This window comes from Labrus bergylta, chromosome 1 (assembly GCF_963930695.1).
Source record: "Labrus bergylta chromosome 1, fLabBer1.1, whole genome shotgun sequence".
Lineage (NCBI taxonomy): Eukaryota > Metazoa > Chordata > Actinopteri > Labriformes > Labridae > Labrus > Labrus bergylta.
Genome location: NC_089195.1, coordinates 23,690,886 through 23,717,287, shown reverse-complemented (window position 1 = coordinate 23,717,287; position 26,402 = coordinate 23,690,886). Strand labels below are relative to the sequence as shown.

Genomic DNA, 26,402 nt, shown 5'->3' with positions numbered 1-26,402 from the left:
AACTAATTGCGTAGAAACTATCTGCTGCTTTGTTTGCTGTAATCATCTGAGCATATTGATAGTCTCTCTCTCTTCTGTCATCTATTTTATAGGTAAGTCCTCAATGCCAAACTCTTGGCCAACATAATAATTACTTGATTTAATATGTTGACTTATCATTTAAGACGGTGTAACATATACTGATTTAATTTTTTCCTGTAGGGAAAGTAGTTATTATGAATATTAATTAACACAGTAAATACGGCAAAATGACAACACATTCCTCTTAAAAAAATATGGAAGGCACATTACATCAGTCTGAATATCAAAGTCTCCCTGAATGATCGAATCAGAATGATGCATTAAATATTCAGACAAAAACAAACTGCTATCAAATGTCTACACAAGCAGTTTGCAATTTAGCTATCCACAGATGACACTACCTTTTATTGAGAGAACAGTATTAAACGCATATCTAAAAAACATTGCATTACCTTGAAATCGACCATGTATAGTAATGAATTTTCCACTTGTGTATTCCATGATAATTCAGAATGATATTTTTAGTCATATGTAAATTTATTGCATGAAATAAGAAACCTATAAAACACCAAAGCACACATCAAAAAAGATTGAAATATCTTGAAAATCAAACTCTACAGCTCGTGAGGAAAAGCCACATGCAAATCAGAAAAGTAAACAAAGGTTGAGCTGTGTGTTCAGAACTATGACACATCCAAAACAGTCTCTTTATCTTACAGTTGAATGCTTTTTTGTCTGTACTGTGCACTGCACATGCATGTTTTTGCATATGTTTATGTTTGGTGTGTGTGTGTGTGTGTGTGTTTGAGGTAATGTAAACACTGAAAACCAGTTAATATCAACATGTTATTAACTGAAACTGATTACCACATTCAATTAATTTAAGTAAAGATTGAAGTCTTTTCATTAATATAAAATCATACTGAGCCCGATGTCATTCATTTCGTTCCAATCACTATCATCTACCTCAAATTTTTGGGTAAATTTAATATTAGAATTTAAGTCAATTTATCAAAATAAATTATATATAACTGAAACAATAGTATAAAATTAAAACCTAACAAAATCGGGAATCAGAAGTAGCAGTTCTGTGTGTGTGTGTGTGCGTTTGTTGTTTTTCAGTGCTCTTTTTTATGAGGTTATTACATATCTGCTTCATGGAAGTTCAGGCTCCTGTATGATCAGTTCAGTGCCCCTTTATGTCAGTTCATCTGTGTTTCCTGCTGATTTTTTTTATCCCCTCTAGAAGACCAGTCTGCTAATAGTATTGAAGCCCCCTCCCCCTCCTCCTCCTCCTCCTCCTCCCCCTGATGGGCCACAGCTCCCTGGTGGGTTATTGTCATCTGAACCGTTGGGCCTGAATGAGCAGGAGGTTGAAGGGGCCTGGAGAGCCTGGGTCCGAGCATTGAGCTCCTGCTCCTGTTCACAGTGTGGAGGATAAAATGAAATGGGTTTTTTTTTTTTAAAGTTAGAACATCTTGAATGTAAACAAACTAGAAACACATACGCCTTGCTATTCCAAGGAATTTATTCAGCATTTGTGTGTCCAATAATGTATAAGTGTAACATTACTATAGCACCCTCTAGCAGTCATTCACATCAGTCCTTTGCACAAGTGCACTGGAAAGTCGACTTAACACAGCACGGTCAAATGACTTATGAAATTACACCTCCGGTTATATAACAGGACACTTCAGTGTTGGCTTCAAGTTCAGCCAGAAAAATAAATAAATCCAATACTCTGCTGGTTGTTAGGTATTTAAAAAAGGAACATCAGATTTCCCTCAGGTACTTTACACCTGAGTGAATCTACTACAGTCCTCCATCATGGTAATAACCCCACACTTTAAGAGGTTAGTACTAATGATATTATACATAAAAATGCATTTTAAGCATGAAAAATAAGTCCACTGTAGATCAAAAACTTGGGTTCCATGCCAATCACATCATGCTTGGTTTGAATAAATTGGCATAATCTATAGACTGATGAAAGATGAAGAAATGTGTGTTTTGTTCACCTGTAAATACAGCTTGTTGTCCTTGATGATAGCATCCAGGAGTTCTTTTTGCAGCGGAGGCTCAGCGCTCACTTTTTTTCCATTTGCCATCAGTCCTCCATTTATTCTCTGCCCTGGTAACTCCTGTTTTCTGTACATAAGCACATATGCTGTGTCCTTGGGGAAGCGATTAGTAATGTTTTGCACCGATTGGAGGGACGAGAATGTCACTCTGCTGTCGTTGAAAAGCAGCCAATCCCTTGCCTCCTGGCCACTGTTCGAAGGTGTGTCTCCTCGTTCAGGTGAAATCGAGAGAGCAGAGCAAGTGGGGAGGCTACACTCAGCCTGGCCGTTTCCCAAGTCCTCCTTTAGGGCAAAGTGATTGGCTGGATGCTGGGTTCCATCTGCTCCGTTAATGTTACGACCGTAGGAGTAGTAGTGGCCGCTCTCAGACGAAATGCCAGAATGCATCACCACTGAGCTGAGCACATAGGGCACGGACTGGACTGACATCTCTCCCCCTCTGTTTAAAAGCTCTTCTCCATCTATCCTCTCCTTCTCCTCTTCTTCCTCCTCTTTCTGAGATGGTTTCAGCTTCTTGGCCAGATTCTCGCTGCTCTCTGGGGAGTCCACTTGCAGAGGGGAGGAGGTAGAAGAGGAATATTGTGTATGCATCGAAGGAGAGTGCACAGGAAGTCTCATGAGGGGTGGGATGGTAACATTTTCCAGAATCTTCCTGCGGACATGGCATTTGGCATCATATGAGAATCGCAGCAGGGTGAGGATTAAGTATTCAGGTGCCGACACTAGTTTCATGGTCCTCTCGGCCCGCTGCAGGGAGCTGCACTTCTCACAGAAATACGCATTCTCTTCATCCAGGATCTCTGGAGCGAGGAAATAGTTCACCAGGTCAGGCACAGAGAGAGGGGGCCCATTTGTCACTGGCACAAATTGTACATTGCTAGTGGGGTTTTTAGCCGAACCTGGCTCTGGAGTTTCACTGCCACCATTGACAGAACCCTGACAGAGAACTTTAGGCTCCTCTGAGGGCCCTGCAGCTTGAGGGCTGTCCTGAGACGTGGCAGATGGACAGAAGGCCAGAGAGAGGTCTGTAAAACGTTCCTGTTTCTCAGAGATAATGTTACACTGCATACAGCGAATCCCTGTGATCAGATTCCCGCCAAACATCCTTTCTATCAAAGTCCTCCCATCATCCACAGGTTCAGCTTCTGCTGGAGATGAAGCTGATTCTTCAGTGTCCTCTGGAGAAGTCTGAGCTTCTGGGTCTTTGCTGCTTGTGTCCACAGGGGAGGCAACCTTTGGCTTAGCCGATTCCAGGACCTGAAGTGTTTTCTCCTCTTCGTGTAACCTTTATGTCAAAACAGAGAGACGCTTAACAAAAGAGAGGAAAACACAACTTTGCGTCGTTTTTAATTGGTGCACCTGCAATGATTCACCAAATTGATTTGTTTCTAAATAAAAACCCCACCCAAATTCTTAAACTTGTTGTGTAGTTTCTAAAGAAAGTAGTACATCATTAAGCTCTAGTCATGCACACTCAAAACTCACAATGCTTTCTATTATTAATTGCTTCAGGTGACGCAAAAACAGTTTAGAATTGTGACATTTTTTTATTAATCTAGCAAAGGGAAACACTAAAGAAAAAGAAAACTTGTATTTCTAACAAACAATATGGCTTCTCACAATCCTATCATCATGTTTCATCCAGTCCACTGCATGAGAGGCCATACCTGTCTAGGATAAATCGGAGGTACTCAGAACAGTCCTGCTGGGAGCCTGCATTGAACCAGGGAGGCCGAGATGCTTCTAAGAAGTTTCTGGGTGCATATGCTGCCCTCTGGAGGAGACACGCATCCAACACACACGGCAATCATTTACTGTTTTTGAACTTCAATGAAATTCTGTAAAATATGTTGCATGGGACAACACTTACCTGAGTGTGAGCAAGGAAAGCAAAGAGCAGCTGGAGCTTTTTCATCAATGTGTGGGAACCATTCAGATGCAATGATAAAACATGCCGCCTGAAACTAAGGAGGGGGAAAAACAATTAACACTGTCCATGTTTATGCTAAATGTTTCAGTATACAAGTGACAAATGCTAATTGTGAATGTTTGTTATAACTCACTCTGTGGCCATGAAGAGGGTTTGGATGATGCTGTTCATGTAGCAGGTGTTCCCCAAGTTAACCAGGCCAGTCTTGCCAGTCTCAGACTTCCCAACTTGCCTCAGGAGACCTGATGCAAATGAATTGGACTGGGAGGTCCAGGCACTTTGATTCAACACCAACTTGATTTTTTCCTCTCCTGGTTTTGGGAGATCCTGAGACAAAATCAGAATTATAAGAACCTGAACAGATGTTTACAACTAAAATCAAGAAGTTTATTTATGCAACATAAAACACAACCCTTTGGTCGGCTTCTTTTAAACAACCACACACACACGAGTGAACATTTAGGGTTTGAATTGACATTATACAATACCTTGATGGCCTCAATGATGTGGTCATAGAGGTCAGGGAAGCCGGAGTACTGGTACATCATGCAGTGTATTAGCTCAGTAAACTGCAGCAAGAAAGCTTTACTGGTGGGGAGACCATCTGTCCTCAAAGACTGGACCAGGTGCACCACATGTGGAACAACCTGAGACCGTGAGGGATAAAGATGAGAGGAAGATATTCAGGACACTGTGATGCTGGAAATGTTGAAATTAACTACAGAAATTAAAACACACAAATCTGCAGCAATGTCAGCCAGAGGGCAGCTGAACATCAGGAACCGCACAGTGTGTTTCTGAAACTATTCATGTATTCATAGATACTAATGAAATTGGCCAACTCAAGGGCCATTTCTCCACATTTAAGTGCTTCACACATCATTAGTGGGAGAGCGCTGCTAAGCCTGGGGTTCTGGGAAAAGAAGTCCGTGCAGCTTTGAAGTAATTTAAGCCAAAAGAAGAAAAATGAGAAAAACTAATAAAGTGGCCATATGAGAGGGAAATGGACTGTGAGAGCAGAGGACATCCCTTACCAAATGGAAGGCCTCGGGAGAATGCTGGAAACTGAGCAGCATATGGGAGAGCACGGTGAGCGCCCCCTGTCGCACGATGGGGTACCACAGACGACTGAATACCTGTGGGTTACATGAAATGATCTTTACTTCATGAATACATTTATGTAAACTAGGAAAATGCTTTAATTGTAAATGTAAGCCATTTTACCAGCCCTCAATAAATTACCCTAAAGAAAAATCACTGCATCTGTGATTATAACAGGAGCAAAAAATAGCTGGGAAAAAATACATACAGTACCATTTTTGTCTAGCTACATTCTGACACCTAGAATGAATCAAAATTTAGAATTCTCTCTACAAACCAGCTCGATCTTGAGCAGAGTGACGTCTATGAGGATGGTGAACTTCTGAACTGCAGCCAGTCCTTTCAGAAGAGCAATGACCCAGGTATCCACATGTTGGGCCAGAGGCCAAGACAGCCAATCAATCATCCTGGACAGAGAGAGAGAGGGTGATTATATGGGTTGAATTTGATGTGTAAAAACATAGAAAACAATATAGTAAATGGTTAATGGACTTCAGCTTGTATAGCGCTCTTTTAGTCTTCTGCCTACTAAAAGCGCTTTTACACCGCATATCTCACCCACCCATTTACACACTGAAGGCACACACACCTACACACTCTAGCGTATGTATTATATAAATATAGGTAAAATATAATAAAGATGATAGAGTGTACGTGTGTCATGAAACATTTATAATAAGCCTATGGAAATCGCCATTCGTTTTGGATGACTAAAGTGTGAAGTCACCTGCAGAGTGCTTTAGTCATGCTTGCGTCTTTCACATTCTGGTCCGTGGTGAGACTCTTGATGAGTACTGTGATCATCTGGACTGGGATGTGCTGGACCAGGCTTGCCAGAGCAATGGATGGATCAAAGGAGGGGTCTAAAAATTGTAGAACAAAGAAAAAGTATTACGCAACTACAAAAAACCCATCTTTTGTTATTTCTTTAGTGGACTGTAAGTGGGATCAAAATATGCATAGCATTAAATGTTAACAAATTCACAAAGTTTGTATTTCAGGGCTGTTTAGTTACATTATATTGTTGTGTTCTTCATTGTGGTTTTTAGCACGTCAAGGCTTCTGCAACATTTAATTTCAGCAGTTAGAAGTTTTTGTACCGTGTATATACTGTTTTTGTACCGTATATACCCCCTGTTTTTTATTTATTTTTTATTTATCTTATCTATTCTGTTTAATGTGTATTTGAGCTTTCTTGTCTGTGCTGCTGTAACGCCTGAATTTCCCCTCTGGGGATCAATAAAGTACTATCCTATCCTATCCTAGAAGTGCAAGTTCCCCTGAAAAAATGTCACTGAAACAGAAGCGAAATGACCTTTTAACCCAAACGACTCTGCTGTTCACATTGCTCACTGAGGCATGCTGTCGATGTGGCTATTCAATTGAAAATGCTGCCGACTGTTCATTTTATTCTGCTGTACAGCTCTGTTACTCACAGCACTGCCCTCAGCAGGCTGAGGACATTTCTTTAAATTACTATCAACAAATAACTTTTTATTTTTTTATATTATATTTTAGCTTTGATATTAAAAGGACTACAGTGAACTCAACTGTATTTTCATCAGCAAATGCTTTTCAATGTCTGCATTTGAGGACAGTTTGTTCCTTGATTCCGTTGATTTAAAGGTAATTGCTCAAAGCAATGACAAGCGCGTTAAAAGAGGGCCACTATCACCACAAATTCAAATGTTCCGCGTGCCAGTAATACAGAAGATTATTGAATGAACATTCAACCTATAAAAATAAGGAAGCTAAGCCAAGGGATCAAAGACAACAACTGGCAGGGGCCTGAAAACTAAAATGACAGGATATAGCTGTTCCCAGATGCCTAATTAAGCACAAAAACCTGGGTATATATGCCAAGATATAAAGAGGGAGGGGTAGACATGGTTCCCTCCAGCCAAATCCATTTTATTGTTGGTATAAATCTTAGCCTTGAAAAAAATTCAAAATTTGTTCATAATTTTTGCTTCCTACGGACATCTCCAGGTGCCCTTTTTTAATGTAGGGTAACTACATACAAAAAATAAAATAAAAAACTTTCCATTTTGTAAAGAAGGAAGAATCAGTCTCACCTGTAGAAGAGATAATGGCAAAGACTTCCTGCAGTGAGGGAAGCAGTGTGGCTGGGTCAGCCTTCCAGATATTCTGCAGCAGTGTGCTGACCTTAGTCACCTGACCTACATACTCTCTCAGCTCCCGCTCCTGGCTGGCAAAGCAGTGGAAGTAACTGATTGTCCTCACAAGCTGCTGGCAGAACAAAACTCCTGACTTATCTCTCGGAATGCACTGCACAAAGTCTGACAGCAAAGTGTTTAGACGTGCACAGAGGGCAGGTTCTGGACGTTCACACACCATCCTTAAAACTTCCACCTGAATCATACTGAAGATCTCCAGTACCGAGGGGCAGCTGATGAGCAGCCGCAGGCAGCAGTGAATGTAGTCTATAATGGCTGGGTCTTTACGGTCCAGGTGGCCGTAGCCCTGCTGGAGAAGACTGAGGACAAAGTCTTTACTGAAGAAACGCTCAAATTCTGGGCGGTGGTAGCGTGCGTATGCCTCCAAAACCTGGAGGCCGATCTGCCTTTGAAAGGCATCCTCACCAAGCAGGATGAGGCGGGTGGTTAGAATGAACAGGGACTGACACTGCTCCTCAGTCACCTCTTTCTCTGCCGCTTCCACTACCTTCTTCACAATGGCTCTCTTCACTGGAACAGAGTGATCGGAGCTCACGAGGCCCTCCAAAATCTTGTCCATGTTGAGGGACTGTAGAGGGGAAATTGAAGAAAATGAAACCCAACACACTACAGTAGTTAAACAGTCATTTAAAAATAGATATTAATATATATAAAGCAGAAACTCTAAAAACTGTATTTTTGAGACATTGTCGACTGATCTTTTAGTGTTGTTGAGTCATGACTCATTTGTTTTTTGTTTTTTTAGGGAGCCTTTTATAAAATCTGGCCAGGGACAACAGATTTTGGCCTTTTGGCTAACTTTTGCAATGTCCTTGTAAAATAAAAATAAATAATAAATAACTCATAGTAGTCATCTATCATACTATGCACTGGCAGAGCTAGTATTTTGTACTGTTATCTATGAGTAATAGCTACTTATGCACATGGACCATCCATACCACTTTTTTTATCCTGGCTATGTATTGTGGGCTCATGTTTTTTGTATGGGTGGGATATGTATGTATATATGTGTTGTGTTGTGTGTTTGTTTGTATGCTGGCTGCTGAAACACCTAAATTTCCCTGCTGGGATGAACAAAGTATATCTTATCTTCCATACCGTAATCTGTTCTGCGTATGTTAAATTTACAAATTATCCCCGCACTCATGTTCACCTCATTTGGCTGTCTACTCGCCGTTATATTGTATAGTTTCTGCTTATAATATGTCTACACTCATGCACTTTAACCTATGTCAATACTGTCCATTTACTACTCTGTTTTTGCACATTTACATTCAATCTTCCATATTTCATCTTCCTATTTAAGACTAGTAATGCTTAGTGAAATCCTGGTTGTATATATTCACATTCTTATTTTAGATATCTTTTAGTACTTATTCACTTTGTAGTTAATATTACATTGTGTTTAGATTTACTAGCATTGTGTTTTTTTACTCATATTGTGTGTTTGGACAACCTGCTGCTGTAACGCCACAATTTCCTCGTTTGGGATCAATAAAGTAATTCTATTTTACTCTCTTATTTAGCTGTATAACTTGTCTTGACCAATTAAAAAAAAAAAAAAAGGAACATCACTGTACCATAAAAAAGAGATGTTTTTTACTGCACAGTTATCACACTGCAGAAAAATACTGACTAAATAACACGTTAACCCTAAACAACATGTTAACCTTAAACAACATGTTAACCCTTAAATAACACGTTAACCCTAAACAACACGTTAACCCTTAAATAACATGTTAACCTTAAATAAAATGTTAACCCTTAAATAACACGTTAACCCTAAACAACACGTTAACCCTTAAATAACATGTTAACCTTAAATAAAATGTTAACCCTTAAATAACACGTTAACCCTAAACAACATGTTAACCCTTAAATAACATGTTAACCTTAAATAACATGTTAACCTTAAATAACATGTTAACCCTTAAATAACATGTAAACCCTTAAATAACATGTTAACATGTTAACCCTTAAATAACATGTTAACATGTTAACCCTTAAATAACATGTTAACCTCAAATAACATGTTAACATGTTAACCCTTAAATAACATGTTAACCTTAAATAACATGTTAACATGTTAACCCTTAAATAACATGTAAACCCTTAAATAACATGTTAACCCTTAAATAACATGTTAACCTTAAATAACATGTTAACCTTAAACAAATCAACATTGATATATTTTGTGGTGTCATTATAGATTATAGTCACAGGTTATTTCAATAAGATGCTTCTTTATTAATGTATAATTGGACAGATTCATCTGTATTTCACCTCTCTGCTTCAGACTCATGTTTATTAACAGCCCGCTGTTCCTGCTCCTCTGCTAACTAGCCGAAGCTAACTGTACCGGGTAACTTTAATTTGTTTCTCTTCCACTTTTTAAGAGTAAACTTCGACTAGAATGGTGGATAACACGAATCGTCGTGAGCCACTTGTCCTGCTCTGTAGAGACAGTTGTTTTTAAAATCATCGGACAACGAAAGTATAAACAAAGCGACCGAGCAGGCCTGACGTTAGCCGAGGGTCTGACTTAGCATAAACGCCGCTGTGTTGAGAGAAGCTACACGATGTGTACTTACCCCAATGAAGCATGTCAACAATGCCCTACTAAAATATCCTCAGTTTTTTTGTAGATGCTACTCCCGTTTGGACTGATTAAATCGTGTTATTTTGGTTCATTTGATCGCACAGAATCAGCTGATTAACAGTTCGCCGACGTCATTCCTATGGACAGAAATGTCGGTAGGACCCTTGTGTGAAGCTATTTTCGTCTAAACATTGCCTGTTACGGATGATTTATTTTTTTTTTTTTTTTTTTTTTTAGATAGAATCTTTATTATCATTGTATACAAGGACACAACGAAACTTCATTAGCAGCAATCTTACACAGCAGCGTTTCCAAAAACAACAACAACAACAACAACAACAAAAATATATATTTGTGGTGATATGAGAGAGAAGTATGCAAAAAAGTGGCCAGAGCAATTAATTCTTTTTTTGTGATAAAATCAGTGGTTCCTTTTACACCAATGTTGTGTAAAGTTTTATGACACGATTTAAATGACGATGAAATCTTGAATTAAGCTATTTGGACACTTTGGGTCGTCCCAATGCAGTTAATATGCTGCATTCAAATACTCCTCGTCTATCTCGACTCTTGATGTATTGAGATTAACTTTTGCACAAAAAATGTATTTGATTCAACAATTTCCACTTTCACCTGACTAAGACCGTTTGGTCGTGTGAGCTTGTCTTCCCTTGCTTGCTGCTTTCATTTAATTGCTCAGCAGCAACGTGATGTGTATTTAACAACCCTTCTACCAAGGACTCTTAATTTGCTATTTTATACTTTGCTATAAGGCAAGGCAAGTTTATCTATAAAGCACCATTCATACATAGAGCAATTAAAAGTGCTCTACAGTGGTAAAAAAACAGAACAATAGGAACATTAGAAGCATTACATGAGATATGACAAAAGAGACATTGGGGAAAAATAGGAAAGAAATATACACAACAGAACATGAACATCTTGGAACATTCACAGTCGAATAACAATTTTGCAGTAAACAAAAATTTCCATTACAAAAGAAATCTATTTGGGGAGAACCTTTTAACATTTTAGGGGTTTAAACATAACATTTACAGTCTCTGGATTTAGAACATTGGCTAAAGCAAAGATACATCCTTTGCAGGAATAAGTCATTATACTTGATCAACTTACTAAGAAGGTATGGTTGTTTAGGATTTTTTTTTAAATAAAAGTTGATAAAAAAAAATGTGGTTAAAACAAAACATACTTGGCAATGACTGTTTTTGAAATTGAAATAACTTCAGTCTTTTAACTCAATCAACATAGCATAACGTGCTGTTATGGATTTTTAATGCATGCTATTACATTATATACAGTGTGAATTTGATAAAATGAGCCTATTTCAAGTGTATATGCAGTAAATTATTTATTATTTATTTGTTATACATTAATATCAATTTTGTATTATTTATTTGTTTGTTTTCTAAGCGTGAATCAACCAAACCGCAATGCTCTGTGTTGTCCAAGCTGTCTATAAAGGAAAAAGCATGTGTTTGATGTATGGCTGGCCTGCGCGAGGATTTGTTATTGCTTCGTAGTCCCCTTCCTCTATTCAATTAAGTCTAAAGTCTATAAAAAGTCTAAAGTCAAAGTCATATTCCCCTACCTTTATTCAATAATGAACTGATTGATTATTCGGTGACTTCACATAAAGGGGAAAAAAAATAATTGCGTTCATTGAAACGGGTTAAATCAATGGATTTTATTTTTTTTGGCATGTATACAGTTTGAGGTAATTTCAAACAGTCCCTGAAGGCAGCATGACAAAGTCTCGCGATAGACCGGGTAACGTTAGCGCGGGTGCTCCAGAAAACACTGCTAGCGCGAACGTGCTTCTGTAACCGACCGGGTGCGTCTTTCATTATAAACAACCGGTTAGTTCTAATACACGGCGAGAAAGTTGTCGAAAAAAAACCCTTAAGGACTCTGACCCGGGAACACACACACACACCGGCACCGAATAACGGGACAATAACATCTGAATCGTTAATAATGTCTGAAAGCGAAACCTGCGCGGAGCAGCGGGAAGAGCCGACTGAACGTGAAGAAGCCGGAGGAGCGGAGGTAAGATGGGTAACAAAAAAAGGGTATTGTCTTCTCTTGGTGTCGCTTAGACCGTAAACAAACCTTCAAAGTCTTTATCTGTGACTCATTCAGCTCCTCACAACCAGTTTGTGTTACACGGACACGTTAAATGTTCACTTCGTCAATGTGAATGCTGGTTGAGCTAGTTAGCTGGTGGCTAGCTCACAACAACAGTCTCATCCTGTCTGGACTGAAGCTAACACACAGCAGCAACAAGGCCAGCCTGTTTCATAAGCGCTCATACTATTAGCTTAGTATGGGACAGCAACGCGGCTCAGCTGTCCCATCTGCGCCTTTGTTGTCAGTGGGACGGAGTTCTGGCTTTTTGTGGCCGAGAAGGGATGATGCAGCGGCTGTCTCCGTGCACCTTTACCCCCCCCCCCCCCCTTCAATCAATCAGTCAAACTTTATTTATACAGCACCTTTCAGACAAGTTAAATTGCAGTTCCAAGTGCAGAAAAGTTATTGACAAAAAGTAGTTTATAAAATCATTGAGAGACTAATGCACACCAATAAGAATTTAAAAAAATATATGTATAAAAATTAAATACAATAAAATACGACACATAAAAGCAACAAGATATTAAAATAAATACATAAGAGGAAAATATTTAAAATTGTACTAGGATAAAAAAAAAAAAAACAACAACTTTGGATTGACTTGACTTAAATCTTTGGAAATAAAAGGTGATTTCTAGTGCAAGGCCCATTCATCAAACAAACTGTATTGATCCTAAGCGGGGAGGTTGTCACATCAGCAGAAGGACAAGAAGAGAATAAGAGTCAAGTCTGCTTAGCATGAATAAATAACATTTAATTACAGGAAAATTGGATAAGGACCACCGCTACACACAAAATTAAGAATGGGCCTACTTTAAGGCGAACTAAAATGTTTTATCATTAATAATAATGCAATTGCATTTGTTCAGATTTGATCATTTCGATATATGTGGGGTTGATTTTTTTAGGCCTCCTATGAAAATAGTTTTGATAGCAGAATGGAGTAAAATGTGTAACTCTAGAGTAGGGGTCTCCAACATTTCTTCATCTGAGAGCTAATTTATAAAAAATGAAAGTGGCCAAGAGCTACTTGCATAAAATCACTTGCGTAGCACACATCAGCTGAATCAAGCTGCTGTTTGTACACATTTGAAATTGCAATAAGCCAATGCTTATCAACAATCTTAACTTCACATCAAGGTGCAAGAAAAAAACATGAACATTTTACACTTCTTATTGTGCCACATAGTAAGGTATGTTGCTGAAAATTCACATCAATGTCCAAGAAAACATTACTACTTTACACTTGTTTTTCTGGGCCAAATATATGAACAGTTGGAAGAGGTGCATTTATTGTTGTTAGAGTTTTTTTTTTTTTTTTTTACACAGTCTGTAAACATACAGACGAGCTACTGAAAACCTGCCTGTGAGCTACCTGTTGGAGACCCCTGCTCTAGAGCTTAGTTAAATGTTCTGTACAGAGGAGCTTCGGTGATGTCAAATATAGAGTGTGTCCAGAGAGTATCCTAGAATAAGTGTAGTGTTTTCTTTTGTTTGTTTTTTGGGTTTGCTGTTATTGGAACACACAGAGAATAGCCCCAAAACATCAATGTTTTCTTTTGCTGCTCAGGAAAAGTCTGATTCTTCAGATGCTGGAAAAGAGTCGTCTTCAGATGCAGGTCCTGATGGACAAGATGCATCCTCCTCCTCACCCAAAGCTAAAGAAGCCAATCCTGGTTATGAGGAGAAAGTGGTAAGTACACCTTTTGTTTTGCTTATGTTACATGGCTTGCTTATACATTTTTTGATTAAGTTGTTAATCAAGACTGTCTCCCTGTTTATGCAGCAAACAGACCGGACCAACAGATTTGAGTACCTGCTGAAGCAAACAGAGTTGTTTGCTCACTTTATCCAACCATCTGCACAGAAGACCCCCACCTCACCCCTAAAGATGAAGCCTGGACGCCCTCGGATCAAGAATGACGAGAAACAAAACCTTTTGTCTGCTGGAGAGTGAGTACACTCCCACACAGATTTATTTCAATTTAGGATGTGTACTCCTCTTGTGAGTTTGACTTATTGTTTCGTGTCTGTGTTTGGCAGCAACCGCCACCGTCGCACAGAGCAAGAGGAGGATGAAGAGCTTCTGAGTGAGAGCACAAAGACAACCAATGTGTGCACTCGCTTTGATGATTCTCCCTCCTGTAAGCAGACACCTGTTTTAATTCATGTTTAAGAGTTATTGCGTATATCTATGATTAGATGAACTAATGATTGGCTATTTTTTCCCTCTCATCTAGATGTCAAATCAGGGACAATGAGGGACTATCAGGTCCGTGGTCTAAATTGGCTCATCTCCTTGTATGAGAATGGCATCAACGGTATCCTTGCTGATGAGATGGTCAGTGTTTTGGTCAAAACTTTTGGCTCTACATTGAAAGATTTCTGACGTGTGCTTTGATTGTAATTTTTTTATTCTACATTTTTACACTGTTGCACCATCTAACACATGCTCTTCTGCTTCTCAGGGTTTGGGGAAGACTCTGCAAACCATTTCCCTGTTAGGATACATGAAGCACTACAGAAACATCCCCGGTCCCCACATGGTGCTGGTGCCCAAGTCAACCCTCTACAACTGGATGAATGAGTTCAAGAGATGGGTCCCTTCACTTCGAGCAGTCTGCCTGATCGGAGACAGAGAACAGAGGGTATGCTGAGTCAGGTTTTCCAATTGTTTTGGAAAACAATGTAATTGGAAATAGTCTAAGTGATTTTATATCTTCAGCCAAATCTAAGCAAAGAAGACCTAGTTTTGGATTTTGCTGCAGCTTTTCTGCAGAAATACTTTTTTAGATGTGATCCAAACTTTGCGGTTTGTAGACCTACAATCTGGCTAATGATTAGTATAGTACACTTTCAGCTGGGATAAAGGGTTTTGTATAACAGTTCAAAGATTTACTGACTTATTTAGTTTGGGATCATATCATTAAACCCGATTCAAAATATCTTGATTAGAAATGTTGATTTTGTACCCTGGTTTGTAGTGAACATTACTCAAAAGGTTCTTCTTGATGTAGAAAATCGGTCACTTAAGTTACAACTAACAAGCTTCACAAATGGAAGATATTTCTTGTTTATGTGGTAGTTGTCCACCTAAAACTGAACTTGTGACAAACAGCGCAAATTCAAGAAATATTCTTTAGATGAAAGGCTGTTTCTTGTTGGCTCAGAAAGCCAAATAGGTAGTCATTTTTGCATCAATTTCAGAATGCCCTGATCAGAGATGTGCTGCTGCCAGGAGAGTGGGATGTGTGCGTCACATCCTACGAGATGCTCATTATTGAAAAAGCAGTGTTCAAGAAGTTCAACTGGAGATACCTGGTCATTGATGAAGCCCACAGGATCAAGAATGAAAAATCAAAGGTTAGTTAGTGAAGTATATTTAAATAGTTATTTATACTTGTCAGAATTAGTTCTGCACATTTTTATTGATGATGCAATACCCTTTCTTCCCCTTAGCTCTCAGAGATTGTGCGAGAATTTAAGACTACCAATCGTTTGCTGCTGACTGGAACACCCCTGCAGAACAACCTGCATGAGCTGTGGGCTCTGCTGAACTTCCTGCTGCCTGACGTCTTCAACTCAGCAGAGGTAAGAATCCCCTACAGGGAATTTCGCTACACCTGCTTGGTCCTTAATCATGCTCGCATTCTTCTCTGAAATGAAGAAAACGATTGTTTTGTATTCTGTTACTAATTATATTTTTGCCCAAAGGACTTTGATTCTTGGTTTGACACCAACAACTGCTTAGGTGATCAGAAGTTGGTGGAGCGTCTTCACACTGTATGTATTAAATATCCTCATCCCGGCTTCCTGCCAAACTCTTTAAATTGTAAGTGTGTTACTCTTTTTGGGTTAAAGCATCGTTTGACCTGCTGTTTTTCGTGTAGGTACTGCGTCCTTTCTTGCTTCGTCGTATAAAAGCAGATGTAGAAAAGACTCTGCTTCCGAAGAAAGAGATCAAGATGTACGTTGGACTGAGTAAAATGCAGCGAGAGTGGTAAGTATCTTAGGTTATTTTTGAAGTTCATACATTCATTTCTGAACTTCTATATTCTATACAGTTTGATTTGTTAAGGGCATTACGCAGTTTACACCAGTGTGTAATAGAAACCAATGTCTCAACTCATCAGGTACACAAAGATTCTGATGAAGGACATTGACATCCTGAACTCAGCGGGTAAGACGGACAAGATGCGTCTCCTCAATGTTCTGATGCAGCTGAGGAAATGTTGCAACCACCCGTACCTGTTTGACGGAGCTGAGCCCGGTCCCCCCTACACCACTGACCTCCATCTGGTGGTAAACAGTGGCAAGATGGCAGTGCTGGACAAGCTGCTACCCAAGATGAAGCAGCAGGGTGTGTAGATGTTCTCTATGGATTTTCTTTTGGGAAATGAAAAACAAGGAGACACAGCTGCTTTTTTTTTTTTTTCAACTCTCCTTTGACTGACGCGACCAACTTTCCTTCTTTCCAGGTTCTCGTGTGCTCATCTTCAGTCAGATGACCAGGGTGCTGGACATCTTGGAGGACTACTGCATGTGGAGGAACTACGGCTACTGCCGCCTGGATGGCCAGACGCCGCACGAGGAGAGACAGGTATGGTGCTTGTGTATGGGATGAGATGTTGAGGCAGATTACAGTGGAGTGAAATGAATGTCACCCTCATTAATAAGTGTGTATTTTCAGATCTCTATCAACGCATACAACGAGCCCAACAGCTGTAAGTTCATCTTCATGTTGAGCACCAGAGCTGGAGGACTGGGTATCAACTTGGCTACAGCTGATGTGGTCATCTTGTATGACTCCGACTGGAACCCTCAAGTCGACCTTCAAGCCATGGTTTGTACTCTGAACTTCTTATTCAGTTTATAGCTGTAATAGGATCATAGCATCTAAAAGTAGCTCTGGTGCTGTATAACTTCAGATGCAAGTGGCTTAATCAGTTTTGTCTTCATTCTGAATATTTCAGGACCGAGCTCACAGGATTGGTCAGCAGAAGCAGGTACGCGTCTTTCGTTTCATCACTGAAAACACAGTGGAGGAGAGGATTGTGGAGAGGGCCGAGATGAAACTGCGCCTGGACTCCATTGTCATCCAGCAAGGTATCTCATCATTCCCTGACTTCCTAGAGAAATGTTATATTGACACATTACGGAAATATCAATTGAAGATTAAAGAGTTGAGCAAAACACGAAGTTGCCTTCTGTTTGTTTAACAGGAAGACTGGTGGATCCCAGTGCGAACAAGCTGGGCAAAGATGAGATGCTGTCCATCATTCGCCACGGTGCCACACACGTATTCGCTTCCAAAGAAAGCGAGATCACGGACGATGACATTGATGAAATCTTGGAAAGAGGTGAAAGGAAGGTGAGTCTGAATGCTTTATATAAAACAAATCTAATGTTTTTTTTTTTTTTTTTTTTTTTTTTGTTTTTTTTTTTTAAATTTGCCATGAAGTTAAAATTCTGCCCTTTGTTATTTACTAGACAATGGAGATGAAGGAGAAACTGTCTTCACTGGGTGAGAGCACTCTGAGAAACTTCACCATGGACACAGAGAACAGCAGTGTGTACACATTTGAAGGAGAAGATTATAGAGAGAAGAAAAAGGTAACTATTCACATTAATAACTATTTGCAACACAGTAATACTATTTACTATACTGTTTCTAATGAACTTATTCCAAAGCCATGCACCTATAAGTCTTTTCCATGTTCCATGCACCTGTGCATGTGTGAGAAAAATTCCTGTTACACGCTGAAGAAGAGCATCTGCGCGAACCGTTCGTGTTGCAATCAAAATACAATTTTGGAGTGCTGTCCTAATTGTTTTTCTTTTCCATGTTTCCCATATTTGATGCTTCACTCAGGTCATTACCAACTGGATCGAGCCGCCCAAGAGAGAAAGGAAAGCCAATTACGCAGTGGACGCATACTTCAGAGAAGCTCTGAGAGTCAGTGAGCCAAAAGCACCCAAGGTAGGAAAATATTACTATACTCACACTGTTGGGATAAAAGTAATGAATCCAACTGAATGTGGAATTTTCTGCTTGTGGCATAACTTTTTTTTTTTACTTAATCTTCCAGGCTCCTCGTCCTCCCAAGCAGCCAAATGTTCAGGACTTCCAGTTTTTCCCTCCTCGTCTTTTTGAGCTTCTAGAAAAGGAAATTCTCTTCTACAGAAAGACCATAGGCTACAAGGTTTACAGTTCTTTCAAAAAGGAAACACACTTGTGATTTGCCACTGATCTTTAGAAGAGGAATGGATTTAGCAATGTCAGTTTGTGTTTGTGCCCCTTAAGGTTCCACGTAATCCAGAACTGCCAAATTCAGCCCAGGCCCAGAAAGAAGAGCAGGCTAAGATTGATGAGGCCGAGGCTCTCACAGAGGAGGAGCTAGAGGAGAAGGAGAACCTGCTACAACAGGTAGGCCATATCCTGCTAAATGCAATCACTTCACAATGGGCCACATGTCAAAATTAAACATGCCATGTCTAGCTCTTCAATATGCATATGTTGATCAACTTTCCCTCCATTAAAGGGATTTACTATCTGGAACAAACGTGACTTCAACCAGTTCATCAAAGCCAATGAGAAGTGGGGAAGAGATGATATTGAGAACATCGCCAGAGAGGTCGAGGGAAAGACTCCAGAGGAAGTGATGGAATATTCTGGTAATGACTTGATTTATATTTCCTTTTTTTTTTTTTTTTTTTTTTTTACTAAAGTTTTACTTCTGTGCATATTAAGTGATTCTCTGTTTGTGTTTGTTCCTCTAGCTGTTTTCTGGGAGCGCTGCAATGAGCTGCAGGACATCGAGAAGATCATGGCCCAAATAGAGAGAGGAGAGGCCAGAATCCAGAGGAGGATTAGCATTAAGAAAGCACTTGACTCAAAGGTAACTTCCTGTCAAACATTTTGGTATTAATTTCTTGTTTAAACTACCTAGTTAACTTTATCTCATTAAGTTATGTTTTACTGATCTCATCATGATTCATAAATGGTTTCTCTGCTGTGCCCAGATTGGTCGCTACAAGGCTCCGTTTCATCAGCTGCGTATCTCCTATGGCACCAACAAAGGCAAGAACTACACAGAGGAGGAAGACCGTTTCCTCATCTGTATGCTTCACAAGCTGGGCTTCGACAAGGAGAGCGTGTATGACGAGCTACGTCAGTGCATCCGCAACTCACCGCAGTTCCGCTTCGACTGGTTCCTCAAATCTAGGACTGCCATGGTAAATCTTAAACTTCTTATGTACCATCTTCTTTTAATTCTTTTTCTGCATAATGTGTACAAAAATGCCTAACAATCAAAAATATGTTTGGTGTGAGTTTAGGAGCTTCAGAGGCGATGCAACACCCTGATCACACTGATCGAGAGAGAGAACATGGAGCTGGAGGAGAGAGAGAAGGCTGAGAAAAAGAAACGGGGCCCAAAAACCAGCTCAGTAAGTTGCTACCTTGGTTCATATTTGATCTAGGGCCAAAGATAGAATGACAAGATGTGTGATACCTACCATTGAGTTCTCAAATGTTGAGTTGTCCCTGAATTTCTTTCTGTCTAAAGTTGCAATTACCTTTCCAAATCAGAAACATTGTATAGACTACAAATTTACCCTGAAACGTTTGGCCTTTTTAATATTTAAATATTGTTGTCTGATTTACTCTGATATGGACACATTCAGAAAATCAAACTAAGTAGAAAGGTTACCTTCACATCCCCATCTTTGTCTGAAAGGAGTTTAGTTTTATTTCACCGCTTTTGAAGTTTATCCTGCTAATTATTTTTCCTCTACTCAGGCCCAGAAACGGAAGTCAGAGGGAACTCCAGATGGTCGTGGACGGAGAAAAAAGCTGAAGTTGTGAAGCTGTTGACAACTTGAATCTACTGAATACAGAGAGTGACAGCCAGCTCTGGTATGGTTAGTCCTAGTGTTTGTTTCACAGGCTGCGATAGTGTACTGTGTAAAACCCTCCGATGGACTGAACTCATTGTATTAGGTTTAGGAAGTGCTCCATTACAAGCCTGCCTTGTTGTCACTTAACCGAATGCTGCAGCTGTGCTGGTTTAGTTTGTTTGCTAGTCTTTTTCTTTCTTTTTTTACTAGTACTAAATTGAAATACGTGTATTTATGCCTGTTGGTTGTACCACATTCCATTGCTCTATACAAGATGTACCCTTTTTATTTTGAAGACTGTTTTTTGTTCTTTTATCTTCCTATGTGAAGTAGAAAATGTCATTTTGAACATCATAAATAAACTTCTTTTTTTTAATATGTGTACACTCCAGTAAGTAAGACACCGATTCAAAAAAAGACATTTATATTTGGCAGTTGAAGTGTAAATACATCCTAACTCTTGACACAAATGAATAAGCCATGGAAGTCCACTAACACTTGGCACATTAAAATATACTGTCAGCTGCAGGAGATGGAAATATAACTTTAACTGTACTTGTTTTTTTTTGTTTTTGTTTTTAGGACTTGAATTAACAATCCAGAAAGACATTTTTCAAGTTTAACCAGGGTGTAATAATACCATTTCTCATAGTCCCACATTGATATGTACACAGAGTTTTGCATTTGATTTTGACTACAGTGACCTATAAAAGGTTAAAAAAACAAGGAAAAGTTTTGCGTTCTAAAAATAAACTTAAATGACTTACAATCCCTTTCAATGACCCTATATTGGTATATTTACTCAGCAGTGGGTATGTATACTGCAGGCTCTCTAGAGCACAACAGTATCTACTAAAAAAAAAAGAATTCCTCACTTAATCATTCATTTAGGTCAACCAACATTCAGTACATTTTCCTCTACTTGGCAAAAACAAAGCATTACATTTCTGTAATAAAAACACTTGGTAAACTAATTTTAACGGAGAGAAAAATAGAAAAGTATTTTCTTCATGAAATTCAAACAAAATTGCTATTTACTGAAATACTTGCATTTTCTTAACTGGGATTTTCATGCATTTGCAAACTGATATAGCAAGATTTTTTACAACTTGTCAACCTTTAGAGCAGGTGAAACATTTTAAGGGTCTTTCACATACATCCATGAATCATAATAGATTGCAAAAAGAACCTACAGTACTTAAGAGCAAGAACTAACCTTAATCAGAGATCAGTGAACCTCTGTAAACTGGTGCATTTTTGCATTTAGGCCCAAAGCTCTGACATATTGTGCTGTCCACAGGTTGTACTGGGCGCTATTCAGTGCTACTAAAGTTGGGCTTCGAAGGCACAAAGGTGGAGGAGACTATCATAGTCTTTTTTTTTTAATAGGGGGTGGATGGGGACCACATCTAGACCTCAGAGTTGTCTGAGCTGCCCCACATACTTGCTGAGCCTTGGCTGTAGGCAGATGAGGAGGAGGTGGTGTAAGGTGGCAACTGGATCTTCTTTTCCCTCTTCTTGCGCCGCAACAGCAGTATGACAATGGTGGCTATGAGGCAGATGAGGAGGATCAGACCTGCGAGGCCCACTAACATGGGAATGGTGGAGGTGTCCACCGGCTCTCTGCCAGAACTCTCCAGCAGGGGGCGGTCCAGGAGGGGGCCACTTTGAGGGGACCAGGGCTGGCGCTGGTTGACCACCATCCGGTCAGCTCTGTCCAGGGCAATGTGTTGGATGTTGGTACCCCGGTTGTTTTCGACACCAATGTCCTGGATAACAGAAGAACTAGAGATAGCAGGGGCGGCACGGCGGTGGCGATTAGTGGCTGTTATGGAGGTCTCAGGCTGCTCAACAGAAGACATGCTGTGATGCAGGTACTCCACACTGCGCTTTCCGATATTGCGATTTGCATTTTGTCGGGAGCGGACTGTGTAAATAGTGTGGATGAACCATTCTCGACCAGCGGCCACCTGCAGAAGAAAACACATGGTTACTGGTTTGTATGTGTTTACGCGTTACATCAATAAACCCTATTTTAAAAATCATACAAACCTGGAAAAGTGGAGATGAGGAGAGTGTGAAACCATCTGATCCTGGTTGTCTGACTAATGGCAGACCTCCAGGAGTGTCTTGAGCCAGGGTGGCCTTAAAGGAAACATCACCAAATGCTGAGGCTTGAGTCTCTGGCTGGGCTTTGTCCTGAAGAAGAAAAAACACACATCAGATCTGTTTCATTCTTCTTTATGCCCCTAAGATATCCTCAAAAGATCATGTTCATTTGTTCCATCTTACGAGGATCTTGAATCTGTAGAGCAGTGATGGAGCATCTGCCAGACAGCCATACTCCTTGTTAGTGGGGTTGTACTTGGGGACGTAGCCATCTGCTCCAGTGCAGAGGAAGACTTTCTCAATACTGCAGGAGAAGGAGTCACCAAGGTTCTGAACTGGGTCCACCATCACGCGACCATAGATAGGGGAGCCTGAAGCAAGGAGTAGATAAAATGGTTAAGTGGGACTATATCATGGGATAACTAGAGGGTGTATGGTTTTAAGCTGTAATGTTTACTAAAATCCATCAGGTGGCAGTGTTGTAGTACCATCCGAAAAAGCAGCATCAGTCCCTTCTCCGAAGCCCATGGAGCCATCTGACAACCACAACTCTTTCTTGGACAGCAAGAACATCTGAGTGTTGAGGCTAAACTCAGCTGCCACTGGGTCGCTCACCTGGAACACAGAAAGAAGGTTACCATAGACAAAATGGTTCCTTGGTTTTTGTGAAAACACCCATGTTAACTAGTTTTGTAGTACTGGTAAATGTATTGAGAATCTACCTTTAGAATCTACCTGAGAAAATGTTAAAACTTCCTGGGAAACTTTATGTTTTCATGTAAATTAACCTTTCTCGACTGATTAATTGAAAGTTGTTTTCAAATGTTTAAATGAAAGAAATGTATCGACTAGTAGAAGAAGCAATTGAAAACAACATTTGAAGTCTCAATGATTGTTAAGATGACAGTTTTACCATGTCATCTTAGAGAAGTCAATCTGTAATAATAGGTTGATCCTGACAGCTTAATAGTGTGAGAGAATTATCAAGACTGACCTGCTGGAAGCGAATGTCCATGTCAAATGTAAGGGGCTCTCTTGGGTGGCACACAGGAGGGATGCTGAACTCCCCATTTGGTGATGCAATGCAGGGGATCATCTTCACTGTGTAGGTCCCAGAGTAGTCTCGCACCTACAAGTCACACCAAAATACAGGGAAAATGTTCTGACCGTCCAAAACCTCTTTTATCATTCATCACAATAACTTGAAAGTTTAGATTGCCTATTTCCTTACGGCAAAGTCTGAGACAAAACTCCACTGCTGCATGGGCTGGTTGTAAGTAGGCTCAGTCCTGACCAGGGCAAGAGTAAACGTCAGCCCAGGGTGGTCAGCACACATCACCATGGATGACACGCTGGTCCCTGAAAACAAACATAGAAAGTCATAAATCTCTTCAGTCGCGTTTTTTCTGAACCAGAACTAACTATACATAGATTGACCTCTACATTGTTTGTGCCAGTAGCTACCTAACTCTGCATGGTCATTTTGACATTAGATGAAATTACATTATTCACTTTCACACAGGAATTACCCTTATTATGGGACTCCAAAAACAGAGGAGATGATGTAGGCATAAGGATTGTCTAATAGGAGGTTGCTTTTTAGTATGACCACACTGGATGGGTTTAAATTATATGTCTGTTTAAGTGTGTGTGGGTGTCGACTTCCTACCTTGATGAGACATAACAAACTGTCCCCTGAAGCGAGCCTCTGTCTTGAAATTGACCACCAGGCGCCCCTCCTCATTTATACGCATGCTGGTTGGGTACATGGCTCCTGCGAGAACAGAGAAAAATATTTAACAAAGTTTCACATATGGATCCTTCTGTAAGCATCCACAGTAAGCAGCAGGAGTCTCAGTATATACCTTGTAGCTCAGCCTCAGGTGGGGAGCCAATGCCATCCTGCCACAAAATTGCAGTATCATACACAAAGGTGAGTTTGAGCTCTGACTGCAGGTCAAAGTGTTGCCAGCCTCCCACAGCCACCGGAGAGTGGAAGACGTAAGACACAAACAGGGGAACTCGCAGGGTGACGTAGGATTGGACCAAGTTCAGCACCTATAAAAGAGAAAATTCAGACATTATCAATGCAAAAGTAGGCAGATTAGTATCTCTATGAGTTTAAAGGCTTGTTCATGCCAAACAGATCGTCTGTGAATTCATCTATGTTGTTAAACTCATGGTTAGACATACTTGATGACAACTGACTCAGTGCAAGTATAATTGGAGATCTACTGTTAGCTAGCCAGGGACATGCTTATATGTCCCAAAAGTTTTACTTCTTTCTATTGTCTTTGTGCTAGCCTTCTGGAATTGTACTACATGTAATATTAGTTTTCTTATAATAGAGAATCAGGGAAATTTTCTGTGGTAGCATGTTAACTTTAATTTACTGGTTCGTTTGATTATTTTTGTGACTGGCAAGCTCGCCTAGCCAGCAGGAAACATACTAATGCTATCAGTCAAAATAGCTCCATGGTTGTTGTTTTTTCACTACTGAATCATTTCATCCCAAGAATTTTCGTTGGATTGTACAAAAAGCCCTCTAAAATAGCTAGGCTGCTTCCTACTCGGCTTCAAGATCATCCTCCACTTTGGACCAGTGCTGTAAACACAATTTACAACTGGCCAATGGTTTATGCGCGTTTGTCAAGTTCCTCAAAGTTGGACTTGCTGTTAGAGATTAGAAAGAATAACTTGAAGCTTTGGGGTGAATTCACTGATCACTAAATGCTGATGGGTCGGGGCATTTAGAAGTTAGATTATCTGTGCTTTTGCTTGTTTGTGTGTTCTACCTGTCCATCAGTGCCAATGGAGCCTCCACAGTCATTCAGCAGCTCTGACATGTCGTAGTAGCTAGTGAATTCCCAGAGACAAGCCTCTAAGTTGAGGTTCCTGTAGAAGCGCAGAGAGTTGGCTGAGCGCATAGGAGTGCTGTACTGGTAGGGTGAAGTCTCGCCAATGATTTCAGGGTTCTTTGTTGCATCCGTGATAAAGCCATATCCTGTTTGGATCTCATTGAAGTCGAGCAAGTTGGAGCAGCGATGATTGCCAACACGGGTGCCATCTGGGCTCAGGGTGAGCTCAAAGTTGGACATAGGTCTTGTGGAGATCACTGGTAACATGCCTGTTAAGTGTGGAAATCTTGTTAATTTTCTTTGGCCTTTAGGTTTCTAAACAATAATGACTAGAGCCAAGGTTGCAATTAGTGCTTGCTGCTCACCATCCATGTGAGGCATGTTGACAGTCAGTTTGATCAGGTTGGGAAAGTCTGGGTCATCAGGACCAGTGTAGCGGATCTTGGCAGAGAAAGGCTCAGCTCCAACAGTGCCTTGGACACGAGGCTGACACATACCTGCAAAGAGTTTTATGCTATTCAAACCAAGGAACTCTATACCAAGTGTAAATATTTGCCGCCTTCCACGTTTCATTAATCTTTCACCTACCTTCCTCCTTGCTGATCACAGAAATCGGGCTGGACAGCTCCAGGCCGGCGTCTCCATTAGCATTGAAGGCTCTTGCTGCACATTGAACTCTTGAACCGGCCTGGAAGTAGATTGAATCCAAAGTGATGGACTTGGTGTTAGTGAAGAAAGTATTGGTATCCACCTCCCTCATGGGGCTGGTCACTCCATCTGACCCAGTTGGTGCGCTGACAAGCCAGCGATACTGAGTGAGAGTGTCGTTGATGTTCTCCGCAGAGCAGATGGAACCAGTTTTGTCAAAGTCATGGTACTTGGGGTTGCAAGCCTGAAAGAAGCGCAAAGGTAGAAGAAAACTATAAATAAAGAAATGTGGATTTTTGCGTGTTTGCGTGTTTCTCAAAAGCAGAAGAAGCTCAAACTTACCGTCACACACACAACAGGGTATCCATTGGCAGGGTTGGGCTTTTCTTTGGTTTTAACTGTGTCATCATACATGAGCAGGGAGACCACCCGAGGCACAGCGGGGAAGGTAACATCTGCCACACTGTCCATTTCTTCAATGTACACAATGGCCTTGTTCATCTATCAAGAAGAGGAAAGGCAAGTTAGATGGTTAAAACTTTAAAAAAGTTTAAATCAATCTGTCACAGAGTCCATTAAATTCCCCTGCCAAGGAAGTTGAGGTTTATGCAAGTGTTCCGACAAAGACATAACCCATTTGATTCCAGAGGAATTACTGTTACTTCAAGACCAATCTCTGAAATCATAAACTACTGTAAGATAATGATAAAGCCTCTGGGAACAGCAGCACATTTTCCAGGATACCTGGGCCAGGATTTATTTTTCTTTTGGCCTGTTATTGTGTACAGTCTGACTCATAACTTGAGACCC

General features: G+C 40.2%; 3 protein-coding genes across 3 annotated transcripts in view; 1 reads left to right on the top strand and 2 right to left on the bottom strand.

The window, feature by feature from the left end:
• Window positions 1-534: 534 nt before the first annotated feature.
• Window positions 535-10,085, bottom strand: usp38 (ubiquitin specific peptidase 38). Its single transcript, XM_065957045.1, has 11 exons — window positions 9,923-10,085; window positions 7,209-7,899; window positions 5,861-5,996; window positions 5,411-5,540; window positions 5,067-5,168; window positions 4,521-4,679; window positions 4,166-4,359; window positions 3,973-4,066; window positions 3,770-3,876; window positions 2,040-3,387; window positions 535-1,440 (listed from the first exon to the last, which is right to left on the bottom strand). The coding sequence occupies exons 2-11, from the start codon at window positions 7,888-7,890 to the stop codon at window positions 1,264-1,266; spliced, it is 3,129 nt and encodes a 1,042-aa protein (XP_065813117.1). The 5' UTR covers window positions 7,891-7,899; window positions 9,923-10,085; the 3' UTR covers window positions 535-1,263.
• Window positions 10,086-11,735: 1,650 nt separating this feature from the next.
• On the top strand, window positions 11,736-20,351 carry smarca5 (SWI/SNF related, matrix associated, actin dependent regulator of chromatin, subfamily a, member 5). The gene is made up of 24 exons (XM_020628889.3): window positions 11,736-11,997; window positions 13,649-13,771; window positions 13,865-14,031; window positions 14,122-14,222; window positions 14,319-14,419; window positions 14,547-14,726; window positions 15,286-15,441; window positions 15,538-15,669; window positions 15,793-15,861; window positions 15,969-16,078; window positions 16,212-16,438; window positions 16,557-16,678; window positions 16,769-16,921; window positions 17,052-17,184; window positions 17,301-17,449; window positions 17,569-17,691; window positions 17,951-18,058; window positions 18,168-18,281; window positions 18,383-18,505; window positions 18,621-18,753; window positions 18,859-18,977; window positions 19,102-19,314; window positions 19,417-19,527; window positions 19,880-20,351. Exons 1-24 carry the CDS (start codon window positions 11,926-11,928, stop codon window positions 19,943-19,945), a joined length of 3,105 nt encoding a protein of 1,034 aa, XP_020484545.1. The 5' UTR covers window positions 11,736-11,925; the 3' UTR covers window positions 19,946-20,351.
• A 182-nt stretch (window positions 20,352-20,533) lies between these two features.
• frem3 (Fras1 related extracellular matrix 3) overlaps window positions 20,534-26,402 on the bottom strand; it is a 29,358-nt gene continuing 23,489 nt past the window's right edge. Inside the window, exons 13-24 of the mRNA XM_020628887.3 lie at window positions 25,935-26,093; window positions 25,533-25,836; window positions 25,310-25,441; window positions 24,882-25,213; window positions 23,952-24,144; window positions 23,756-23,860; window positions 23,318-23,445; window positions 23,081-23,215; window positions 22,575-22,701; window positions 22,270-22,457; window positions 22,030-22,176; window positions 20,534-21,947 (exon numbers count right to left, since the gene is read on the bottom strand). Of these exons, the coding sequence (XP_020484543.2) occupies window positions 21,387-21,947; window positions 22,030-22,176; window positions 22,270-22,457; window positions 22,575-22,701; window positions 23,081-23,215; window positions 23,318-23,445; window positions 23,756-23,860; window positions 23,952-24,144; window positions 24,882-25,213; window positions 25,310-25,441; window positions 25,533-25,836; window positions 25,935-26,093 (2,511 nt within the window). The 3' untranslated portion in view covers window positions 20,534-21,386. The remainder of the gene's footprint in view (window positions 21,948-22,029; window positions 22,177-22,269; window positions 22,458-22,574; window positions 22,702-23,080; window positions 23,216-23,317; window positions 23,446-23,755; window positions 23,861-23,951; window positions 24,145-24,881; window positions 25,214-25,309; window positions 25,442-25,532; window positions 25,837-25,934; window positions 26,094-26,402) is intronic.